This window comes from Phalacrocorax aristotelis, chromosome 6 (assembly GCF_949628215.1).
Source record: "Phalacrocorax aristotelis chromosome 6, bGulAri2.1, whole genome shotgun sequence".
Classification (NCBI taxonomy): Eukaryota; Metazoa; Chordata; class Aves; order Suliformes; family Phalacrocoracidae; genus Phalacrocorax; species Phalacrocorax aristotelis.
The window spans coordinates 35,088,316-35,112,731 of record NC_134281.1 but is presented as its reverse complement, the minus strand read 5'-3'; the positions used below and the strand labels follow the sequence as shown (position 1 = coordinate 35,112,731).

The following is a 24,416-nucleotide window of genomic DNA, read 5'->3' as shown; positions in this document are numbered from 1 at the left end:
GGGCCCAATACCCCAGTTAAGATCCACTAGGCTGGACCAGTGAGACCCTTTCAGGCTCTATCACCAAAGAATGGTAGCAAGTAAGCAACTCTCACTCTGAAGTCTCCTACCAAGGAAGGTTAAAAGGCAGCATGACCAGGATATTTTTATATGAATGCAGAAGCAAGACACACCTCTCACACCACACATGCCCTTGCACATCAGCCTTAGCTGACCCAGCTGAAAAACCATAGCACTGTATGGGACCACAGAGTCTGCCTGGCCTCCCTGTGCCAGCCCAAAGCATCACCTCAGCTGGGGCAGCTTGCTCCCACCAGTGGGTTTGCTGGCACTTCCACCAAAAAGCATTATTCAATGACAGCTGATGACAAAGCACCTCAGCCTTGTCTCTCCAGCTTATTAATTCCAGCTGCATTTTCTCAGGTGGAATTATATTATAGTATGTCACTGTCATTGCCATTGTCACAGCATTCAAATTATGTTAAGCACGGCATAAAACAAGCAAAAGCACAAAAGTAGCAATGAAATTCAGTATCATCCTATCAGTTTTTCTGTCACCAGCAATCATAACCAAGTGTTCGTATCAGTCAAGCCACATAAGTACTGCATTGAAGTAGGAACTGCACTATCTACTGTGTTTCAGAGAGATCTTCCTTTCTTATGGTATAGGAGGCTAAGATATTGGTGCTACACAGTCCAGCAATTTATGGAGTCTGTGATGAACCACTGCATCATTTTTCAAGGACCAAGAACTCTACATGCTTGGTCAATAAAATATACTAAGTAATAACTCATCCCCTAAAAACGATGATGGCAACTCCAGAACTGCAGCTCTATTAACTTTTTTTTTTTTTGTATGAGTAAGTTTAGCTGAAGGCAATATTAGTGACAAATTGCAGCCTGGGGAAATTTTCAGATCAAGGTAATAATGCCATGAGGTGGAATGATTTGCTTTAGTGTTGCTATATAATGCTCCCATTTCTTCCAATGGGACACTAATTGCAGCCAGAGGCCACCTCGCTTAAAAATATCTAAAGAAATATTTTAGCACTAAAACTGTCTGGAGTAATAAAAAAATAAAGCATCCGTCCTACGATGGGGCACTGGTAAAGTGAGATCAGGTACAGAGTTCAACAACTAAATGATTCATGGCTGGCTGACAAGCTAGAGCTTGTCAACTGAAGAAGCTGGTCTCATGCTAACATTGTCTGCTGGTGAGCAGAACCATGTAGGTGGGAATGGTCCTCTGGAGGTCTCTAATCCAATCTCCTGCTGAAAGGAAGGTGCTCAGGGCTCTGTCCAGCAAGTCCTGAACATCAACAACAGATATGTCACCCCTTCTCTAGGATCTGCTTCCAGAGTTTGACCACTCTCATGGCAATTTTTTCCCCTTATATCAGGCCAGAATTTCTCATGTTCCAACTTGTGTCTGTTGCCCCTTCTCTTGTCCCAGTGCACCTCTGAGAAAAGCCTGGTCCCTGCTCCAGTCCTGACCTCAGTGGCCTTAACTGGACTTGCTTGTGTATTCCACTGTCCTTATGCTGAGGAGCCCAAACCGGACACCTAGCACTCAGTCTCACGAGCACTGGGCAGTGGGACAGGATCCTTCCCTTCATCCTGCCAGCTGCGCTCCTGCTAACAAAGCCTGGGATGCAGTCAGCCTTTGCTCCCTGGGTGCACTACTGGCTCCTGGGCAATTTCTTGTCCACCTGGACCCCCAGGGGTTGGTCTTTTTTGCAAAGCTGCTTATTAAGCAGTCGGCTCCCAGCCTGTACCGTCGCAAGGGGTTATTCCACCCCAGATGCAGGCCTTTGCACTAGCCTTTACCAAGCTTCCTGAGGCTCCTCTCCATTTCTCCAGCCCATCTCAGGCCCCCTGAACAGCAGCGCTTCCCTCCGGTGTATTCACTAGTACGCTCAATTTGGTACTGTCCGCACACTTGCCGGTGGCATGTTCCCTCCCATCATTCAAGCCATGAATAAGATGTACTGGCCCAAAAGCTGATCCCTGATTCTAGCCTGTCTCTAACCAACTTGGCTATAAGGATATAAAGATTTTCCTTTAGGTGATACATAAACACAGGCACATTCTCTGTCCCTATCTACCCTTCTCAAAGCTCTTGAATTACATGTCTTTGTCTCCCCCTGGGACGGGATACCCCACACTGCTTTGAAAGGGAACCACCAGCAGGATCTGAGAACTGCAGAGGTGGAAAGTGCTTGTCCCAGAGCAGGCAGAACTGAACCAGCCAGTAACAGCAGGCATCAGATGAGCAGAAAACCATCTGACACCGCAGACAGTTGCAGGGAAGGCAAAACAGAGGAGATTGTTTTGATCATATTCATTCTCTGAAATTTAAAGCACTTCAGCTCCTGCAGAGGCTTCTTTCTTTCTTTCTAAAGCATGAGGAAGAGTCACTCCATACATGTCTAGACTCTCCAACCTCCCTAAATTAACTCTCCCACGGGTATCCATTCATCCCTTCTCCTGTTACGAACCCCAAACTTCCATCTTGACCTTCAGCTGCTTCTGGGCTCTGGACAGTCCTTGACCATCTTCCCAGACAGGATCTGGAAGCCAAGCCCACTGCTTCTGGAGGGCAGTAGAACCTCCAGCAGCAGCACAACAAGGATGACCAGGGAAGTTAGGAATTCCTCACCCACAACAACTGGTCCACTATGTGTCCCGACACAAAGCATCCAAAGGCAAGTAATTTATACTTTACTTTTTTTTCCAAAGTCATCCCTTCTAAAATTGACTTTAATCTGCCTTAGAAATGTCAATATATTTTATCTTGCACAATTTGATTGCTCTTGCTTCTACAGTGCCCAGATAGCCAGAGCCTTTCACTTTCTTAAGAAGGATCAGGATCCCAACTATAAGTAGACACTGTCTAAAAGCAGCTTGGAAGCCATTTGACCTCTGTAATTCTTCCTGATTTTACACGGATGACAAGTGTTGCATCTGCTCTGCCTCATTTTTGCAAATGAGTACCTGATCCACTATTTCCAACAGGTTTTAATAACTATTACAGCAAACCATGTTTTATGTGATAAATGTCAGCAAGTGAACTGAAAACCAATTGCCTACAGTATTTTGGAAGGAAAATGACACGGCAGCCTACCCCCTCCTTCTGTAGAGTGAATCATTTAAAAAGGCAAGAATAAAATTCTTTGTTCCTGCCACGCAGTACAGGGTGGGCAGCACATGCTGTCACTGACTGTTTCTTTGCTTTCTTAGTGCTTATTCTTTCCTTGTGATGAAATGTGAGAAGGAAGAATGGTATCTGAATCACTGAGAGGTTTTTTTTTTCATTTTTAAATTGTTTTCTCAGTACCCACTCCTACCCTACAGGAAATACATAACACCCACCAGATCACCCCATTTGTAAGAGAGTATCCACTGCTGCTCCACTAATTGTAAGGGGGGGTTCCCATGTACATACCCAAAAGAAACAAAATACAACAGCTTTTTCCAATTTCAGTAACCTTCAATATATGAAGCTTCAAACCAACAGAGCCTTCTCCCAGAAAAAACAACAATAAGTAGTAAGTATTCTGTATATTAAAGATGATCTAGGCAGTCCCACTAAGAGGACCAAAAGACTTTAATGTATTGTGCTGAACATCCTCATGCATGAGGAAAATGTGGGTTTCCCAGTACAGTTCATCCTCCCTGCAGGCTCTGAAACTCTCCCCATCCCAGTGTAGCAGATTTCACTGTGCACAGCACCGCAGCAGGCACTCCGTTCCTGACATTACACCACCAAAAGACCTAACTGGAGATATCTAGAGAGAAAAACTAAATCTTTCAACCAACATAACCTATGGGGGTTTAAAGCCAGTTCTTGCTCCATCATTCAGTTTACCAATATCAGGGCACCAAGGGGAAAGCAGTAGCCTAGGACAGGGCAGGACTCTCAAACAGGTTCAGAATGCCAGCTCAGACCAACCCAGTATCACTGATGCGCTCCTGACCCTGCTCATCATAAAGCAGCACAGAGGCTATATTTCATCTGAGCCTGCAAGTGACCCTTCATATTAAACCCATCCTTCCAGCCTCCACTCTTTCTTATTTGAACAACCACCATCAAAAACAGTACTCTGGATCATTCGGCTCCCTCGAGCTTTCTTGTGTGAGCCTCCAGGCCTCCTGCATTTAGGTGCTAGAGCCCCATATATAATTCAACATGTTATCAGATCTGCTTTCTTCTGCAATATTAATATGTCAGCTCCCATGTTAGTTCTAACCAATCTGACTACCGTGCATGTAAAATGTCTAAAGTAACTGTGGCTGGAACAACAACACAAAACATTAAGTAATTTAGCGGGGGGGAGAAGCATTGGCTTTGACTGCAGCATTGTTCGGAGCACATGGCAGTGTTTTACACTTTTAATGCACAATCCAGCAAGATAACTGCTAAGGTTAGAAAGTCAAAGTGTGCCAGAATTCAAGCTGCCTAAACAACACTATTTTGACCATCCCATGTGTATAAGGTCTAGAATTATGTGACCAAAATATTCCCCTTCATAATCTGTCTCACCAAGGGCACTGAATGGCTACTGCTCAGTCCACAAGCTATTCCTTTTCCTTTTAAATTGCATATTATTCTGTCTATTCTTCAGAGGGAAGCCGTGGACTTATTTGACATACATCATTCAAATCCCATTCTGAAGACAGAATTTTTATCTTCCCCATAAACAAGTTATCTTTCCTAATGACCCATGTGAGATGAGATTATAGTATTATTGTCATTTTACAAATGGGAAATGAAAGCAAAGAGATGAAAGTAAAATGCTTCCATTTCTTTTGGATGCCTTAACTGACTTCTGAGACCCAATTTTCAGAGAATTTAGAAGTTACTACAAAGCACTTCATGGATACATCTACCCAGGGCAACTCAACAACGTGCAGAGATGCGTTAGGTAGTTTTCGCTGAGTTAGTTCCTAAGCCAACATAGCCACAGCATGCTGCCTCAGCTGATCCGCTCTAGTGGAAGAAACCAGGCAGCTGGCCCAGGCTGCATTAACGCACACCACTCTATGGACTCTAGGATCCAGCCTAATTCTTCAGCAGCAGTGTGCTGCAAGGACCTACTACACCATCCGGGGTTAAATCGGACATTTCTAGATAATGCTGCCTGCACTGCTGAAACTCGTGACGGGCTCCAAGCAGAGGTCCCACGAATTTCAGTAGCACCTAGGAACACTCAACATTTCCAGAAATCAGATCTCTCAGCATCAAATGGGGCACACAAAAAAATGTGAACGTCCCATCGGCAGCCCACCATGAAAAGTCTAGTTTAAGTAACTTGCTGCAGGGAACTTGAAAACCCAAAGGCAGAAGTATTGCAGCTCTCCAGGACAAAGCTCTGCTGCCTTGGCTGTTAAGGTTCCCCTTCATCTTCCAACAGTTCTCTCAGTCTTACTGCTACTTCTTCACCACAGCTCTGACTCAGAAACAAGGCACTCTGCAGTCTGAATGACACGATAGTTCCAGGATAAAATATCCTAATAAACATAAATACTACTAATGTTTCACTGCATCATCTTACTCCAACTTAGACTATTAATTTCTTTTTTTTTTTTTTTTAAGCATACTTTTGATAATTCCTCCCGCAGCAGCAGAGATAGCCATTTCTTATCTGCAGGGTCACACTCTTGGGTCAACAGACTAACTAGCAGCAGTAATAAGTTGTCCACAGGACCATCGCTGAAGAGAGATGTTTTCCTGCAGGTAAGATATTTCTTGGAATCCCACAAAGAGCAAGACAGTGATTCAAGTCACTAGACAGAGTCATCTTCCTGTTCACAGCTCCCGGTCCTAAGTCCCCTCTCCAGTCTTGACCTTATTTTCCATATTCAGCTCCTCCTGCCACAGCTTCTCTTCAGTGCCTCACTCAGTCTCTTCTCACCCAGATAGTCTGAATTCTTCCACATCATCAGAGCCACTTTGCCTCCCCGCGGCCCTCATGCAGGCCTCTTGTCCAGGGGACTTTTCCAGCTCCTGACTTCATTGAACAAGAGCCAGAGCAAAGAGGCTCTTCACTGTCCATCTCACCCCTTTCCTCTGCCTGTCCAGAGCCTACTTCTGCTCCCAGCCCACAGCTCCTAACACGGTCAGCCCATGTCCCCTGTGTTCTTCAATGAATAATGTTAGAATGTTTTAGTAAAAGAAAGTTAAAGACAGAAAGAGAGGAGAACCTGAATGCTTTAAAAGGGCAAAGTATTTGCTATTTTTATCCAAAGTGCTGTGGCGAGCATAATTATGCAGATTCAAAAAACTTGTCATAATTGACCTTTTCAAAGCATGTGTGTCCGTGGGTCTAACATACAATTCATTGGTGAACCCTGAAATTTATTAAAGGTCAGCAGTTCTAGAACTTTCTCATTTCATCATTGAAGAACTTATTTAAGAGGCACCCAGCAGAAGTCATCAATGAAATACAAACTTGCTTAAAAACAGGTAAAAACTTTGATGCATTGGATTAGAAAAGCCTGCACCTTTAAAAAAGTTTTGTAAAAGGAAAAGAAAAACAATTGCTCTTGCTACAGAATCTATCAGCTTACTTGTTGTTCTGAAAATTCAACAATGCCAGAATCCAAAATTCTGGTCATCTGAAACCTTGTAAGCAGATTCAGTAAATGACCAGGAGTCACTCCTGATTCAAACTAAGTTTATTCTGGCAGTATGTAAAGTCTAAAATCTCATTGTGCTGAGATCCTCTGGGGCTTGGCTGTCTCTTCTACCCTACTGCTCCAAGAATTGTCACAGACCTTTGTATTCCTTTGGGGAGGATTGTTCTCTACCTTTCCAATCTCGTTCACAAGCAACACAGTCTCTCCCCACCTTGAAAATTCGTTCGTGCTACAATCTTTCTATGAAGAGGTCACAAAGGCTGGCATAGCACCTAGTAAAATGTATCTCCATGAAGATTCCTGTGGAGTCAACACAGGCCAAGAGGGATTTCAGAGAGAACATGCAAAGAAAAAATCCCAAAACATAAAACACCCCCATATTTTCAAATACTAACAAGGCCCAACACATTTACTGTTGAACTTCATGCTGTGTTATTTTTTATGCAGGGTCCATTTGAGAAATTTCAAGTATTTTTTCCTTTCAAGAAACTGAAAGACAATGACAAATAGGCAAAGCTGTCCTGAATTAGAATGGTAGTTACAACATGAAATACTGATCCTATTCCATGACAGAAATGACAGAACTATGGCTTTTACCAGGGGAATAAAGCAATGAACATAAAAGCTGAGGGCCAGATCAAACAGAATTAGTTGCCAGAGCATCACGGAAGATAATGAATCTACAACAACTTATACCAATGAAGGCAGCTTGTCCTTGAAGCTCAGAGTATTTTTTTCAGAAAAGAAGAAATCTTCTAGAATCTGCATGCAGTACAAGCCTTCGCTTCCTGAATTAATGTTCTACACAGCATCATCACAGACTGCAGCACAAATGTGATTTTTCTCCATTGGTACCTACACTCTGAGAAATGCATTGGTTCAACCGCTTCTTGTACAGCAGATGGAAGGACATCATAAAATATCAGAAGGTCCCCTAGCAGGCTCTTTGAAATTCAAATAAGGCTACATATCCTTCATCCCTGCTATATAATCCATAACAGGTTTGATAACAGAAATACTACATACTAGCACAGGTCTGTGTCAAATTAGTAATGTGACACAGCATCAAGCTTAGCAGCAGGGTTTCAACTGTTTATTTTCATTTAGCGCCTGCCTGCAGTGTGTGTCACCACCAGGGACATTCCATGATCCCAAACAACCAGCACAAGGACACCAAATATAGCCCAGCACACAGCAGCTGGAATCCTCCTGCCATAGTTACTCCATTTTCATCCAAAACAGTCAGCAACTTAGGATCCATTTCTGGAGATGATGAAATACCATAGCAATTATTCAGTAACCAGGTGAATAACTTGTTTTAGGTACCAGACTTCACTTTTGCTGCCCTGCCTTCACATACATTCCAGGAGATGGTGCTGTCACTTGGATGGAAATGGACCAAAAGTTCTCCCATGGTGTCTGTGCACTGAATATACTGGTTGATCTTACCCTTTAACATACCTATGCAGATAAAATACTTCAGCAGATTAGGAGGACTTTATGCCAGAAGTGTACAAGCTTACATGTGCATGCGCATGACAAACTGAAACCTCAAATTTCATGCAAAGTAATAATAAATGCATGCTCAACATTTTTGAAAATTCAAAGCCTATCCGTTCTAATGCTCCCAACTTGACTGTACTTGTTCTGAAAAGAACAGAAGCTCTTTAGTGCTTTGCATGAATTCAAACCAAGGGCTATTACAGAGATCAAACCTGTTGTGTCACCTGTCTGTAACAGCCATATGGGACAGATGTTTTAAATTGAAGCTGCCATTAGATTTAGGGTCCACAATTAACTTATCTTACAACTTGATCATTTACCCCTTGAATGTACCAATGAGAAATTATGGAGTCCCATCTGACTGAAGGAAGCAATATACACACTGTACATTGGCTTCCTTCCCTGATACATGAACAGTCCAGAAAGCAGATCAATGCTATGCCCATACCATCTTATCCCATCCCACCCAATCCCTGCTGCTTGGAGATCTAAAGCTCACCTGAATTTTTTATGGACATGGAATTGACTATACATTACGTATGCAAAGTCAGACAGACTGTTTGCTCCTGCTCACTTGCTATCAAGGACCTTTGTTCCTTAAGCCCTTTAAAACGTGTTAATGATCAACGAGTATAAATTTTTTTCATAAAATTCTGAAACAAAGTTATTAGCTATTCACATCCAAGTTCTACGAATTTCACTGCATGTCCATCTGGCAGACAGCTGCATTATTTATTTGCTGTCACAGTAAATTGATCTACTGGCATTTAAAGGTGACATCTTTATTCATTGCAAATTCAATGATCACTCCATCACTGCCAGCATTGTACCGATGACCTGAGTTCTGACTATGACTTCTAATCTGTGCTAATCACAAAACCTGCAAGATGGGATTCCACATATAAAGCAGTATAAGAAGAGACAGAAGAAACTGAAGGACTAGGCTGCTTTGCTTCAGAGTTCATTGATCTCTATATGGTAACAATTTGATGAGAAAGTTAATTTAATGACTCTGAAGTGCAACATACAGATTTTGAGCTCGTGAGAACTGGTGACACTGCAATGCAGAATTAAGGTAAATGGGCTTCACAGACAAGAATGAGATAATATTATGTTCACAATGATGAAAAACTAACCAATTGGTTCCACGTCACAACCATTGTCCTTACAGTCACAAGAGGAATGTGACTGCCTTCTCACAGATAGATGATACTGCCCTGGCGAGTTTGGGTCAGATGTTGCTTACCCTGAGCTACATCCTCTGCATGCTCTCCCCAATACAATTCCGAACTATTTTAGCCACAGTGCCAGAGACCAGAAGTCTAGTTCCACCCTGAGATATTTCAGGCTGGCAAATAAGAGCAGCCCCCCAGTCACACTGGGGAACCATTTAAAAACAAGCATTGATACAGCTTGGAAAACATACCAAAACACAAGACATTCAAGATGTGCTAGACTATATTCTAGTATACCCTAGATGATACCTGCAAGAGGTTTTAAAGAAAAGACACAATGAACACCCAAGCTCCCGAGCAATGCACAGGCTGTTGCACGCTGCCGTGCTGTAATTGTCCCCAATTTGCACGCTCTAGCAGGACCTTGCAGGCAAACAGCTCCGTAACCACCACCACTGACTGAGGCGCTTCTGCTGAGAAAATGACCACCAGCATATTTCTCATGCAACACCCTGCAAGCCAGAGTGTGTTCAAAAAGTCATGACAGCATCATGGGAAAGAAAGGGCATGCATGTAGAGGTCAAGAGCCAACACGAGCATGCACATGTACTTCAACTGGAAACTGAACACTAGCTGAAATAACATCACCTCCCCTTCACTGACACCTCTGGGCGGCACAGGAACTAAACCCAGCGGCAACTTGCGACTCTCAGCCACACACACACACACATATATAGCCACAGCCAAGCCAAACCGCAGGAAAAGTTGGAATTTTGATCATGCCTCACTAGAAAAAAAAACATAATTAAAACTATTACGCTTGGAAAACTTCCAGCTCTGAAAGACATTTACGATGATAAAAGAATAATAATGTCCAGTAAAATCCGTCTACATAAAAGCACACTAAAATAGTTTTATAGTCAGAAATCCAAGGAAAGAACATTTTAAACAAGTTAATGTGCAACTTCCATAAAAAAAGGAGTAGCATGACTTTTCCATTTCATAAACTGAAGTTTAACTTCATAGCTCTCTGTTTCATATCATACTTTTCCCATAGGACTAAACATGTCTTGTTTTATTACAGGACAAAGCAACATATCTCTTAGGATATTTTTGATGAAAATGAACTCTAGGCTTCAATAAAGCCAGCCCAATGACCCTTCTGTGATAGCTAATTTTTGACACTTTGATTCACTCTGCATTTCTATCCTTTGAAGGATGCCTACCATGAGAAGAAATTCATGACACCATCCACCAACAGGGGTGCATTACAATAAGACATATTGACATGCTTGCTCTTTTCATTGATCCATGCAGCAGGTCATTATTTGAGGTAACTAAAAGAAATGTCACATTACTTAGAGAAAAAATTATTTCACAGTTTTTGGAAAAAACATTTGGCAGAGTGCTGCCATCTGCACAAATATTTGAAAACCAAGCTACTCAAATATGCGTAATTTACTTAATCTTATCAAGATATTTGAAAATTAAAGGCTTTTTATTATTTTCCAAAGAAGCATCACTTTGCATATTGAATATTATATCCATCTGGAAAACTGACACTTGAAACAGCCGTGCCTTTTCAAGTCTGTACCACCTTGTTATACCGGGCTCTTCATACATACTGAGTATATGACTCCTGGAAGCTGCTTTTGGGAAATAAGGGTAAAGGGAGACAAAAACTACAAAGATTGCTCAAATGATGACAATAAGAATTTTAAGTCTCTCAAAAATATGTATACTGAAGTGTTGTGACAATTCCCTGTAATTTTAATTTTTTACTTTAGAATCAGACACAAGCCAGCAGCTTAGAGGAACTCCTTCCCTTGAATATGTTTGAGAGCTTCAAGAGGTTAAAAATTTCACAGCTGATTACGCTGACAAACAATTCCAATTTTGGACCAGTCCGAGCAGTAAGTGACATAAGAAAACAATTTCTAACACACATGCACTGCAGCTGGAGCCTGTTTGGGATTGCACCTGCTAGAGACCAGAAACTGGAGATGGAGGCTGTGGCTACCCATAGTTTTATCTGAGAAAACATCTTCTGTCACCCTGCCTCTGTCCCTCTCAGTGATCACCCTTGTTTTGAAGGGGTATATTCTTCATATGATTTATCTGCTATTTAAGCCTGGGAAAGGTGGAATGAAATCTCCACCAATTTTAACTAAGCAACATAGCTGCCCACTAAACCTTCTTGGCTATAGCACTTTACCTAACCACAATATTTAAAACGTAAAAAGATTCTTTCCATTTTACCCTCACAGCCTCCACTGTACAGCACACCTGAAGCAGTCATCCAGGAAAGGGAACAGCATGCAAGACAGACCACCCCTGGAATGATTCACTAACAGCGCAGTCAAAACCAAACAGGCTTTTAGAGTATCATTATGCTTTACTGCAACAGATCAGTGACATATTCAGGGTAAGGCTTTGGAAAAACGTAACTGCAAAGCCCTTCTACTCAGCTTGGAAGTTTCTAGTATCAGCCCACCAGACCTTTCCGGATATTTGCTAAGTTCTGAAAGACTATAAAATACAGGCTTCAGAGGACTGTGCACGTTCTGAGCTGCTGAGCAAATTGTAAGAGGGGGACTGTGAAGCAGAAATGAAAAAAATCTCAAGCTGACTTAGCCATTTGCTCTAGAAAAGCAATAATTTTCCAGGAAAATGTTCTAAACAGCTGAACCTTATCAAGAGGCTGGATGTGAACTGTTCATCAAAGGAACGCTCAGTAACGAAAGATTAACGTGCACTTTAATGGGTTTGAACATAAGTCTACCTCCCATCTTTAAATCTATTTCTCTGAATTTCTTTGCGCACGATATTTACAATGCCCACTTCTGATCTTGAGGTAGCAGCAGAAAGAACATCTTTGAGTAAACAGATTTGGACAGACTGCAGAAATTTGCCAAATATTGATTTTGTTACGGCTGAGCTTAAAATTTCAATCTTGTTTCAGTTTCACATAGAATGAACTTTTACAAGCTGATTTGTAAAACAAATTATGTTGTATTAAAACAAGTGAATTGTACTACTTAAAGTAATAACCCGAAACATCTATGATAATTGAGTATTTGAAAGCAGCAGAAATATATACCTAAGAGTAAAACAGTACACTAGGAAAAATGATGTTGCCCTAGGAGGTTCTGTCTCAACACATGAAGAAACACTTTTTTTACTGTGAAGATGACTGAGCATGGAGCAGGTCACCCGGAGAAGCTGTGGAGTCTCCATCCTTGGAGATATTCAAAAGCAATCTAGACATGGTCTTCGGCAGCCTGCTCTGGGTGACTCTGCTTGAGCAGGGGGGTTGGACCAGCTGACCTCCAGAGGTCCCTTCCATCCTCAACCATTCCCTGCTTCTAAAATATTTCTCAAAATAAAGCCCCTTACTACCACCCAAAAAGGTAGTCAACTTGTATGATTTCTGGAAGTAATGATGCTAGCATCAGGTGTGCTTTGGCTCTCCTGGAGAGATAAATCAGATCTCTCCACGTTCTCACTGACAACCTGCTCAGGCAAGGTCACAGGCAGACACTGCCTGGGTGGCCCAGAGGTGGTTACTGGTAGTATACAACAGTAGGCAGCCAACTGATCTGGAATATTTTATTCTACAAGCCTTTTCTTCAGTGGCACTTTCAGTCAGGTCTCTCCCCACTCCCTGTCTACCAGTTTTTACAAAACTTAGCCTAATACCTTTGTGTCTATGTTCTATCAAACTGAAAGAAACCATTCGGTGAATACAAGTTGTAAGTGAGGAAACTGACAATTCAATATATAAGCTCTTACTTCTGTTGGAAACCAAGTTAAAAACATGTTACAAAGAGTGCAGTCTTCTGCTGAACAAATGTTTGTATAAAGCATACTAAGCATCCAAGATTACAGGAGAAGCATTACCTGCTTGTAGTTCTCTGGTTGTCTAATGAGATCTGTTTCTGTGACAGAAAAATGTCCAAGGATCTGGTCCATATGGGAGCCACTAGTGAATAAATGGATCTGGAATAGATTCATTTAAAAGATATTTGTCAGTACAAGGACCAGATCATTAACAACATCATTAGCTACCATCTAACAGCTGCATGGATTGGAACGGTGATGTGGACCAGTGGTTACAAGCGCATTCCCAATGGACAAGTACAAATATAACTATTACTACCAATACAACAAACCTTTCTAAAACAAACTGCAGGGAATGATGATCATGCACCACAACCATCTCACAAAATGCTCCATCTGGTATTGTTACCAAAAGCACATCCAGAAATTGCTATTGCTGCCGCCACAATAAAACTGGAAGATTTCTCTTTTTATCCTGTCTTAAAGTCTTTTTGCTTACACTACTCATGCTCTTGTGCATAAACATGAAAGGAGAAGCCATTTACACAGACAGCAGAAGTCCTAACAGAGGTAAAGGATACCCTCAGAATAATTTTTGGTTTCCTTCTTTTGAAGCAGAAAATGCTACCTAGTTACAGTAAGTTCCTCTATTGCTGCTATATATTGTTGGCTTTTGCTTATTGGGACCTTGTCCCAGCTGCGCTAGTGATGGTATCATCAATTACTTGATGAAGAAGCTTCCCAAGTTAGTCAAGGGATCAATAAAAAGCAATTCCTCCTATTCAGAGCTGATCCCTTTGTTACTGTAATAACTGCAGCTGCCAAACAAGATAGCAGTGCACATTTGTCAGACAATCGCTCATATTTCATTAATATTTCTGCCAGAAGACAGAGAACGTTTCCTGCTTTTCTTCCTTTATTCTAATATGAACTTTATCATACACTTGGGTATTGACAACTATTTTAAAGTTGACAGGCACTGGGTAATTATCAACCCTTCCCTGAAACTTCAGGATATTTTAGCGTTCCTTTCCCAAAACTCACTTCTGGTGACAACCATCTGTCACATGTGCAGAGCTATGTGAGTTTAAAAATAAAAGAGCACCTCCCCACACGATGTTCTTCCTTTCTACTTGCCACTCTTCTCCCTGCTGCATTCTTACGTAACTCTGACGGCCAAACCTTCGGGCCTCCAGCACCAGGAATTAATTTCAGCCCCTCTTCAAAAGTATGTTGCATCAGCATCACTGGCTAAAGCCTGAAATAAATACTCTAAAGCAATAACAACAGAGGAACAAGGTGTTCCCCTGGGACCAGACTAGATGGGCACTGGAATAATCCAGTATTTGTAGTTTTACAATCTGTAACTAATAGCCACAACATACTGAAGATGAAATAAGGCTTAAAAAGGGAAACGGTACCAAGGAAAAAGAAGCAGGTGGGAGAGGGCACGTGTAGCTGTTACTGAACGGCAGTGGAATGGACTGAGGTGAAGGCAGATCTGATTTAACCTTACACCAATCTTTGCATGAGAGTACAGGCACAGACCCCATCGAGCACCACTTCTGGGGAGTTCCCAGTACCAAATCCTAAATGCCCTCAAGCTTAGACACCCCAGAGGGAGATCAGCTTGTCTAATTCACTTAAGAAAAGATGAAAAGGGGACTTGTTCATAGTTCACACACTTGCACGAGAAGAAAATCTTCTACTGCATTAAAGAATGTGCTATTGAGATCTAACGGCAAAGTCACTTCAGGAAAAAAACAAAGATTTTCAAACTAAATATCTCAAGACAAAAAAGATAATTAACCAATGTAGTAATTTGCAGAGATTCTTCACACCAAGATGCAGATACATCTCTCAACTGCAGTTTAGCTCACTCGTTAATTACTGACAATGAGGTAATCACCCAGCACCATTCTGTCCTCTGTTATTCGGAGATGTTGACTTTGTCCTTGTCCCCTTTCTTTACTCTTTTACTACAACATCAGATATATAGACACAACCAATCCAATCCACTGTAGTACATCTTATTTTATAGTACTTAATCTTAGAGGAGGTACAAGAAAACTCCGTTCATAGGAAGTATTTCCCAGTGCTGCTCTGCATTCTTACTGACAGAATACCACTCTAGTTATTACAGTTTCCAAGCATATTACAACCATTATTGTCATTTTACCATGATCTGATACTGCCAATTATGTTAAACTCTTCTTCTATCATCAAGAATTCCATTTAACAGAACTTTATTCCTACTAACTTATATCCATAGTCCACAATCAGATGTTCACCTGCTTAACAAAATTCACCTCTGAACCCTATCTAACCTTCCCCCTATTTCAGATGTGATTTCTGTCCTAGTCTTTAGTGGACAGAGGACAGCTGAAAATACCCACAAGACATCCATCAGTTTTGCAAAAACTCACTTGTTCCGCTATTTCTTTTCACGTGTTGTTTGTGGCACAGTGCATTTAACGGACACAAAAAACAATGCCAAACTATACAGGTTCCTACCTGCTTTTCTGAAACTACACAAGGCTTCTCATTCACCTTTTTTAAGGCAAACTGGTAATTCAAACCCTAACTAAAACCAGCTGCTCTCTCCTATGAATTCAAAAGATCAAAAACCAGGCAGATAGGTATTCCTCTGGCATTTCACAGAAAGAGGAAGAACCAAAACAGAAGGGGCCAAGAGGCATGCCTTAACAGAGTAATTTATCCTTGATGCTTCCATATATTTGAAAGTTTATCAGGTAAATATGATTCACTGAGAATTTCCAGGGAATTATAATGGTATTACTGTATTATATTTTCAAAGCAGGCCAACCTGTCCATGTTGAGAAGCCATTATAATGTTATTCAACAGCTCATAGCCTCAGGCTGCAAAATTCCTCAGCAACAGAGAGGTTAAGATCTCCCTAAGGAAGTCTTCCTCCTACAGTAGGACATGTGTGTGTGTCTCTGTAAGCTTCAACGTGCCTTCTGGGAGCTGAAGTCACTGAAAGGCAGCTCGTCAGAAGAACCAGCAGAGAGGAACAGCCAGTCAGACCACCTAACAAGCAATTCCAAACAAGACCTGCTGTAGCTCCAGGAAGGCTTCTCTCTTTGGTAATCTACACTGGTTACTACAAAACTTCATACCACCAACCTTAAGTGGCTGCGGGCAGGAAAGAGTGGATAGGGGCACCAGCAATCAGTTTCAGTTATGATTTGTGTAGTTTAGAGAAAGAACAGCCATTTATTTTTGCCTGTTTTCCCCTTGTATTTCCCTCCTACTGCTCCTTTACCCTTTCTTCAGGCAGTACAGTACTACTTCATTAAGACATGAGTCATCATTTCTAACCTGAAAGCACATGTCCCTGATCACCCAAGCAATTAAGAATTTCTTCACAAAAATATAGAAACTGAAAAAGACCTTTGGAGGTCTCCAGTCCTGTCTCTTGCTCTCACAAGGACTACCGCCAATACCAGTTTGTGGCTTTGTGTATGAGAGTCTCGGAAACCTCCAAGGATGGAGGCCACTCAGCACCTTTGGTGGCCTGCTCCAATGCTGCCCATCATCCCAGACAAGCTTTTTCTAATATGCTTGAACGTTCCAAGCTATAGTCAGCGGCACCTTCCCCTTTGTCTTCTGGTACTGCTGAGAAGACCATGGATCCATCTTTGTAACTACCATCCCTGTAACTGAACTACCATCAAATATCTGAAGACAGCTATTCAGTGACCTCTCCCTCCTCTCCACCAGAGTAAACAAGCCCAACTCCCTCAACTTCTTCTTGGAGGTCATGCCCAACTTAGCTAGTCCTCGACTATCTTGGTAACCTCTTGCTGCATCCTCTATATACAATTCTTACTTCCAGTAGCAATATCCATATGTAAAAAAATAGAGTGGCAAAGCAGTCATCTCCTGAATAAGGACATATTTTCCAAGTGTGATGTGTTTTTCTCAGAAGGCCCCAAATAGAGAATATGGTATTTTAGAGCCTGTGTGAGTCACAGAATGAAATCTGTGGAAGTGTCGCCACTACTTGGCAAAAATTGTAGCTCATAATCAGCAGTAAATAAGACTGTTCCACAGTTGAGATACATAACCTGTTAAGTTATTAAACAGAGTGAATAAAAGCCATAATTATAATTTTGTAAAGAAAGCCCTCTGTAAATCTGTCAGCATAATTAAAAAACATAACACTTATTAGCCTTTTGCATACTGTTTGTGGTTTATACGAGAAAAGCAGCAGCTCATACAGAGATCATATTGGGTCAGCTCAGTCTTCTAACACATAGCAGACTAGTTTAAAAGTTTTCAAATTAATGCAGTAGCACAGCCAAAATTTCTCTATAAAGAGTCAGGAAACATCAATTATTGTTTATGCAGCTGTTAAATTGTATAAGTATGTTATATTTTGTGTTACCATAAATGTTAACATTAATGTGGCCCAGTAATGAAGTCCCTTCCAAAGTCACTGTTACCTTTCAATTTTCCAGCTTTTAATTCAGGCTAAAATATAAATCAGAGCACTGCACTTTATTACAGCTCTGCAAGGAGCTCCCACTGTTGCACATACATATTCCAGCATGCATAATATCAGTGTGTGATCACATATGGAAGTGGGCTCCAATCTATCCTTCTATGTACACATCCATGATGGCAGCCCTCTACATACACTGCAGAGCACAATCTGATCCTAAGAGTCATCACCAGCACCGCTTATTGCTTTCAGTTTAGGCCAGTGATGACTGCTGGAAAAGGCAGTAATGGCAGCTTTGGGAAACTGGATGAACACAGAAACATTCTCCCTCCTGCTTATTCTTCCAGATTCTGGAAATGCAGGGAACTGCAGCATAACTAACCTGTCTTTTATATTTGTCTGACTGTAACAGTCCTACCTTTAGCAAAGATTTTTCCTTGGATAGCGACAGGGAAAAAAAAAATCCAAGTTTATTTCCAACTTCAATCCCATAGGAGGTCATCTCCCCATCAACAAGTTTAGCATGTTGCCCAATCAGCACATCTCTTCATCATTTCAGTGCCTGATCTGGACCATTGAGAGTATCTGTCTGTACTTGAGGCCCCAGGTTTGACCTGCTCTTAATTCTTCCTTGGTCTCATTAACTGCAAGCTGAGGTACTGAAGCTGCCTAATGATTTGTTACTGCCAAGTACTACATAAATCAGGGCACTGATGATGAGTTATGGAGATATTTGCCTCACCTACAAAATCAGCATACCTTAAATAGAGGTAGCTTATCAAGGGGAGAAGATGCCAATCATTTGAGTTTTATATCAATAAGCCACCTCGCCCAATAGCATCACTGTCTGTAATCTCAGTTCAAAAGCCAAGGACTGCACCTACACTTCCAGTGAATTGCTATCTTTATTCCCAGATCAGGAAAGCAGATTAGCAATGGGCAATGAGAAGCAAAAGGTTATTTTAGATGCTGCACACACAGCACCTGATCTTTCCCCTAGGGCTATCAGACATCTTCCCTAGCAATCAATTCACGTAAAGAACAAAATGTAACCTCAGTTTTCAGCATTGCTCTGCCAGACACAGGATTAAAAACAAGAAGGCATCTTCATTCAAAACCCTCTTGTTCTGATTCTGACAACTTTCTGATAAATGACCTTTGAGAAGAAATTTCTCAAAATTGTTCTTAGTCTCAAAAAGGTTTTCTGTGAAGGTTCTGGGTACAATACCCGGTGGCTCCATATACATTACCTGAAGAGGTACGAAAGGAGAAAGGGGGCATGGGGAAAACATTACTGAATAACTTTTAGGCCTATCTTTAGAACCATCTTTTAAAAATCTGTCTCTGCAGTCACCATCACTGTCAATTTTGGGACTGCAGGCTGTTTCATCCTAAGCAGACATGATGCTCCCAGATGTCTGTGATTTTCAGACAGGCATATAAACATTATTCATAAATGGGAACAGCACTGGAGTCTTAGCAATGTAGAGACCACTGTTGATTCCCAATTTAAAAGCAGGTAGATTTTGGGTTCTGCTCGGATGTTCCCTAGTACTTCAGAAAGGGAAACTGCATTTTATTTTGCTTCTGTTACTTCCAACACCCAAGCTTAATGTTTTGAGTCCACATTTCCAATGAACTTATAGTTCTGAATCACCATTTCTTGTCTGTGGGACCAGAATGCTCTGTCTTGCTTCTACCAGGCATTTTCTGAGAAAAATGGAGACAGCCTATGTTTGCAGAAGTGACTAATGTACCAACCTGCAAGTAAGACTTTTATACAACAATAATGACCTTATGAACACTGTACATACTTCATTTTCTCATGGTTTTGCCCCACTGGGGAAGGGTGGGGGTATTTATATTTAGAGTAATTCACTCTTACCTACAGAAAACGCAGAACTAGCAAGCGAGAATAATTTGTACATTTAGCACTGGCTGACAAGGCTTTTAAATAATAAACAATGCCACAGTGAGTTAGAAGAATCATTTACCTTGTGCAAAAGTTTGCACTGCTCCTGGTGCTGAGCATGCAAACTGCGCCACTGGAACCTCAGCCTTCCATTTAACCACTGAAGGTAACGAACGTCTACTCTGTCTTCTAGCCCATATTCAGGTGCTATTTTAGTTGTGCCTTTCTGGCTGTTAGGCAGATCATCTTCACACTAAAAGCAGAAGAAAATACCAAAATGCTTTAGGTTAGCTTCAAAATTTTCAAATCATTCAGTAGTGAAGAACATACACGGCAGAGAGGCCAAAGAGGAAAAAAAAAATTCCCCAAAAAAGGAAGTAAGTTCCAGCACTAGAGAGAAATTGTAATCTTTTATAATACAGGACTGAGAACAGCCTAAATAAGTACTGAGGTCTGGAATAAATATCAGCTTCTCTGCTATGATGTGGTGAGCTGTCTCCTCTCCTGTCTTTCATTTTCCGTACCCAGGAATACACAGTGTTCCTGAGACAGCAAGCATGTTCTTTACCCAGATGGGGGTAGAAAAGAAAAAAAAATATCACATTTTCACTACACTCTAATAAGTCAAAGAACATAAAAACCAGACTTAGCTCCTCCAGTGTCTTCCCGAAAGCACTGTAGACTGTATTCAGTGACCCCATTTCGTATATCAATGCCTTATACAGGGACAAAACTGTGGGCCTCTGCTTACCCAGCTTTTTTTTTTTTTCCTCCATCCAGCATCTCCCTTCTTGCAGGATAGAGCAAATGAAACAATCATCCAGCCGACATCGGCCAGGCGTCCACACAGGCACTCCCAGCTACAGTTGTACCACCTGTCTTGCCCTGTTTTGCCTTTCTCTAGAGTAATTTGGAAAGAAGGGAGAAGCTAAGAGTTTTATTACGTTCATCCTGTCCCACTTTCCTTCTGCTGCAGGAAAAAAAGAAAAAGAACGAACCACCATCTTCACCCTCTGGATGAAATTTTGCCTGGCATAAAGCAAGACATTTCTGTCCTATCTCTTTCCCAAGGAACATGGAGGGAATTCCACTTGCTGAATACCATTCCAGCCTCTTGCACAAAGAGGTCATTCACATTTACAAACAGGTCTCTCTCTCCATTTTCAGCTAAGACCCCTGCAAATTAAAGAGGGAGGAAGACATGGGTTGTTTTACTGCTGATGCCAGTAATACCACTTACAGTAAGGCTGAGCCATCAACTTCATCCAGTCTATAGAAAGTACATACAATAAACACAACATGTAATTCTGACATTTTTACTACAGCATATCATAAGTAGAAGAAATAACAGAAATGTGAAGACCTGGTTACTCAGAACGAGAGTTCACCTGCTAAGAAAGTGTCTCCCCGTTGCTGGATTCTCAAGACATTTCTTTAAAGTGGAAATTTAAAAAACCTACTTGAAACACAACTGTTTTCAAGAAAACACTTAAGCAGATATTTGGACCCATAGACCTTGATGGTATTTAAACATATGTGCTTCCCTGCTTCACAGTCTTCCATATTCAATAAAAATCTTACAAAGATTCAGCTGGCAGGCTAAGCTTGAATCTACTTCCAATTTGGATCCTAAACTAAAAATGCAAACTGTAAAATGAAGAGAGTTTAATCTTGCCTTAACTGCAGATTTCAGCAGAAGTATATCTGTAACTGTGATCAAATAACCTCCTAATGCTTGTTTTAACCTAAATATCACCTCAGTTGACAGGGCCTCTAATACAGTGAGTGTTCATATTATTTATAAGCACAAAAATGCTGTTCTGGTCACACAACAAAACGTATCAAGATTACAGGTTTTTTCCCTTTGCTCTGTGGCTCAGATAAATGTATGCTATAAATCACAGGGGTGCAGGGTTGGTAAATGGCTTTTCTTTTTAAAGGCACAGTTTCATCTTAAAAAAAAAAAAAGGACAGTATCTCCTTTGTGCCAACTGCAGTGTCACTCTTTTTCCTCAGATGCCTTCAGCCCCTTGCCCCTAAATCAAAAGGCACTGTGTCCTAGGGCTCTGCAGTCCTAGCTAAGGACCTTCATGGTTCAGATTGTCTTGCCCCCACCAGGAGAGATTTCTGGACTATGAAACCATACAGATATGATTACCAAGTTGTCCATAAACATGATGAGCCAAGCAATTGGATATCATTCACTACAGCAGAAAAAACCCGTGTGTAAACAACATTAAAACATTTCACATAAGCAGCCAGAAAGCCACGAGGCCAAAGACAGACTTGGGATTCCCAGATTAAAATCTGTATTTTCCATAATTTACAGCTGAACTACAACTTCGCTGGTTAGAGATTTCAGAACAGCACAAATACTGCTCTCCTGGGGATTCATTTCAGGAAGGAATGTATTAGACTCGATTGCTTTGGCAGTACAGTGACAAACACCATGCAGAGCTAATTTTATTGTAGCAACCTGCCTTATTAATATTAAAATAAGGAAGCCAGCCAATGCATTTTTAACAGGATCTCTCTATTATTTATTTCACAAACTGCACAAAAAACTTACTTTTTCTATGAAATACTTAGCCTGGCAAAAAGTAAACAAGGTAAAAAAAAAATTTCACATATCATACCATGACCTCAATTTCTAGTCCCATCTTTACAATCTAAGACTGTTCACTGCTCCCCCAGTGGGAGAAAAATCACTAAAATACCAGCCCAAGCTAGAGTATTTGCTTCAAATACCACTGTGAATTTATCTAATCTATGTAGCAATATGGGCATGCACCTACATTCACTTCTGAGATACAGAAGTGCATATTATTTAGCCAAAGTCATAAAGAGAGCAGCCAAGGCAACTACCCAGGGCTCTCAATGGCCTCCCTGCACTTAGAACGCTCCACACCAGCTCTGGAAGAGATCATTTCATAGCCACTTACCAGAAAAGTGTTTTGCTTGTAAACTGTTTCTCTGATTCTCTTTCAGAGAAGGGAGGCACGTGGACTCCAGCTACAGAATGGTGCTACTGGCTTGCAGTACAGAAGCCAGATCAGCACGTGCTGATATCCTTATTGCAGTGTCAGAGTCTTTTCCCATTACACTGGCAATATCAGAGCTAGTCTTGCCACACTGGATCACATGGTCTCACCAGAGCACCTGCGATAACTTAAGCAGAAGCTAGAATGTAGCGCCTCAATTCCACTCCCTCTGTAATTCACCACAAATGAGCTTTTCTGTCCTAACAGCTCAAGGTACTGCCATTTATTGGCAAGACTCAGAAAAGTAAGCACAAGCCTGATGAAGATGACATGCATATATTTACATGAACTTTCTTCAAGTCAATTCCCGAACTACACACTTAGGCAGAACTTAAACCCAGCTCTCCTGTGGTAAAAGATCCAGGCAAATAGCCAGCTAAGCCCCATAATAAATACACTTTCCAGGACACCACACATCACCATCCCAACTAAGGTAGCTCACAAACTACAAAACCTACTCCAATGCTCATAAATACATCTCTGGCTTAGTCAGAGCTAAACACGGTTTATGTCCTAAGAGCATGTATTCAAAATTTCTGCAAGGCAGCCTAAAATTCAGTCTCCAACATCACATGAGTTTTGCCCTACGCATTCCTTCCCAGGCTATTTAAAGTCCAATTGTTATAAAAAAAAAGATGCCAGGTCATTCTTCAAAATGTGTGAATGCACTTATGGTTAGACAATGCAGAAAGTGCAAAAACAGCCAACACAGTCCTCATGGCATGAGTGCTCTGAGCAGACAAGACAGATTCACAATACACACTGCACTAAAAAAGCTACCAGATATAAAAGTACTTAGTGGAAAAGAATAAGGGGTGGGAGAAAGGAGGGTGTGAAAAACAAGACACAGGGATATATCAATTTTCATTCACATTCAATGCATCTGAGCAAACAACTTGTATGCTGCTTGCTTAGAAATTAAAGATTAAGAAGTTTCAGCTTTTATAGCAGAAATAAAGCTCTCCTTTTTGAATTTAAATGCAAAGCAATTACATGGTACTGGAAATCAAGGAGCAGTTCTACCAACAGTGGACGGAGATAAATTAAACAAGTACTTCTTCATATAAACAGCTTATCAAAGAACAACATAAGCATCTATGTGTTTGTAGACATGTGAGAAGCAAGCATTTTTTGCACTACTTGCTCTGAGGACTTGGTATGCGGCTGACATTGCTCTGTACACTTTGAATTAAACAAACTCCAAACATTGTTTTAAAGCAAAATTCCTTGCAGATTCAGTGGAGATCTTACAATATGCCACAAACAGTACTGCAAAGAAAACCCTTTGTTGTACAACTTCACACTTCTACACCTCCTGTGCTTTTTCAATTCATATAGCTATCTTAATGCTTGTAAATTCTTACCTTAATAAGTTTACTATGCCCTACACACACAATGGAAATGAAAGGGCCTAAGCTGCCTGCACTGCTGTAAAAGCAAGGTTATGGCAGGGCTAGCTGCCCAGGAGATGCTCTTTTCTGACTACGAGCTGCCACCTATCGGTAAAGGACAGACAGCCGGCTCATCCCCGGCGTGCTGTGGCTTTTCCCAAGACATCTTGCAAGGATCAGCTCTCTGCTTCCATATGTGGACAGCCAGCAAACAGTCCACTGTTCTTCCCGTGGAGAAGCAGCCCTACCGGAACACGGACAACATGTTTAACCCATGGATATATGCATTAAGTCAACTCCCTGACATTAATCCTTGAGCACAGCAAAATAAAGCAACTGCTAGTTAAAACGACTAATACATGCTTTCCCCCCCACTACTCACTTTCACCTGAGTTAATCTGGGCCTAGACAAAAACTATTTATGCTCAGGTACTACTCAAATCTTA

The 24,416-nt window shown here is 41.2% G+C and overlaps 1 protein-coding gene across 4 annotated transcripts in view; it reads right to left on the bottom strand.

Moving 5' to 3' along the window:
- TEDC1 (tubulin epsilon and delta complex 1) overlaps positions 1 to 24,416 on the bottom strand; it is a 78,123-nt gene that overhangs the window by 35,773 nt on the left and 17,934 nt on the right. For 2 of the 4 annotated variants that reach the window (XM_075097156.1, XM_075097157.1), the window contains exons 4-5: positions 19,621 to 19,791; positions 13,218 to 13,316 (exon numbers count right to left, since the gene is read on the bottom strand). In XM_075097156.1, the coding sequence (XP_074953257.1) occupies positions 13,218 to 13,316; positions 19,621 to 19,791 (270 nt within the window). The remainder of the gene's footprint in view (positions 1 to 13,217; positions 13,317 to 19,620; positions 19,792 to 24,416) is intronic. The other 2 variants (XM_075097158.1, XM_075097159.1) reach the window with 1 other exon arrangement.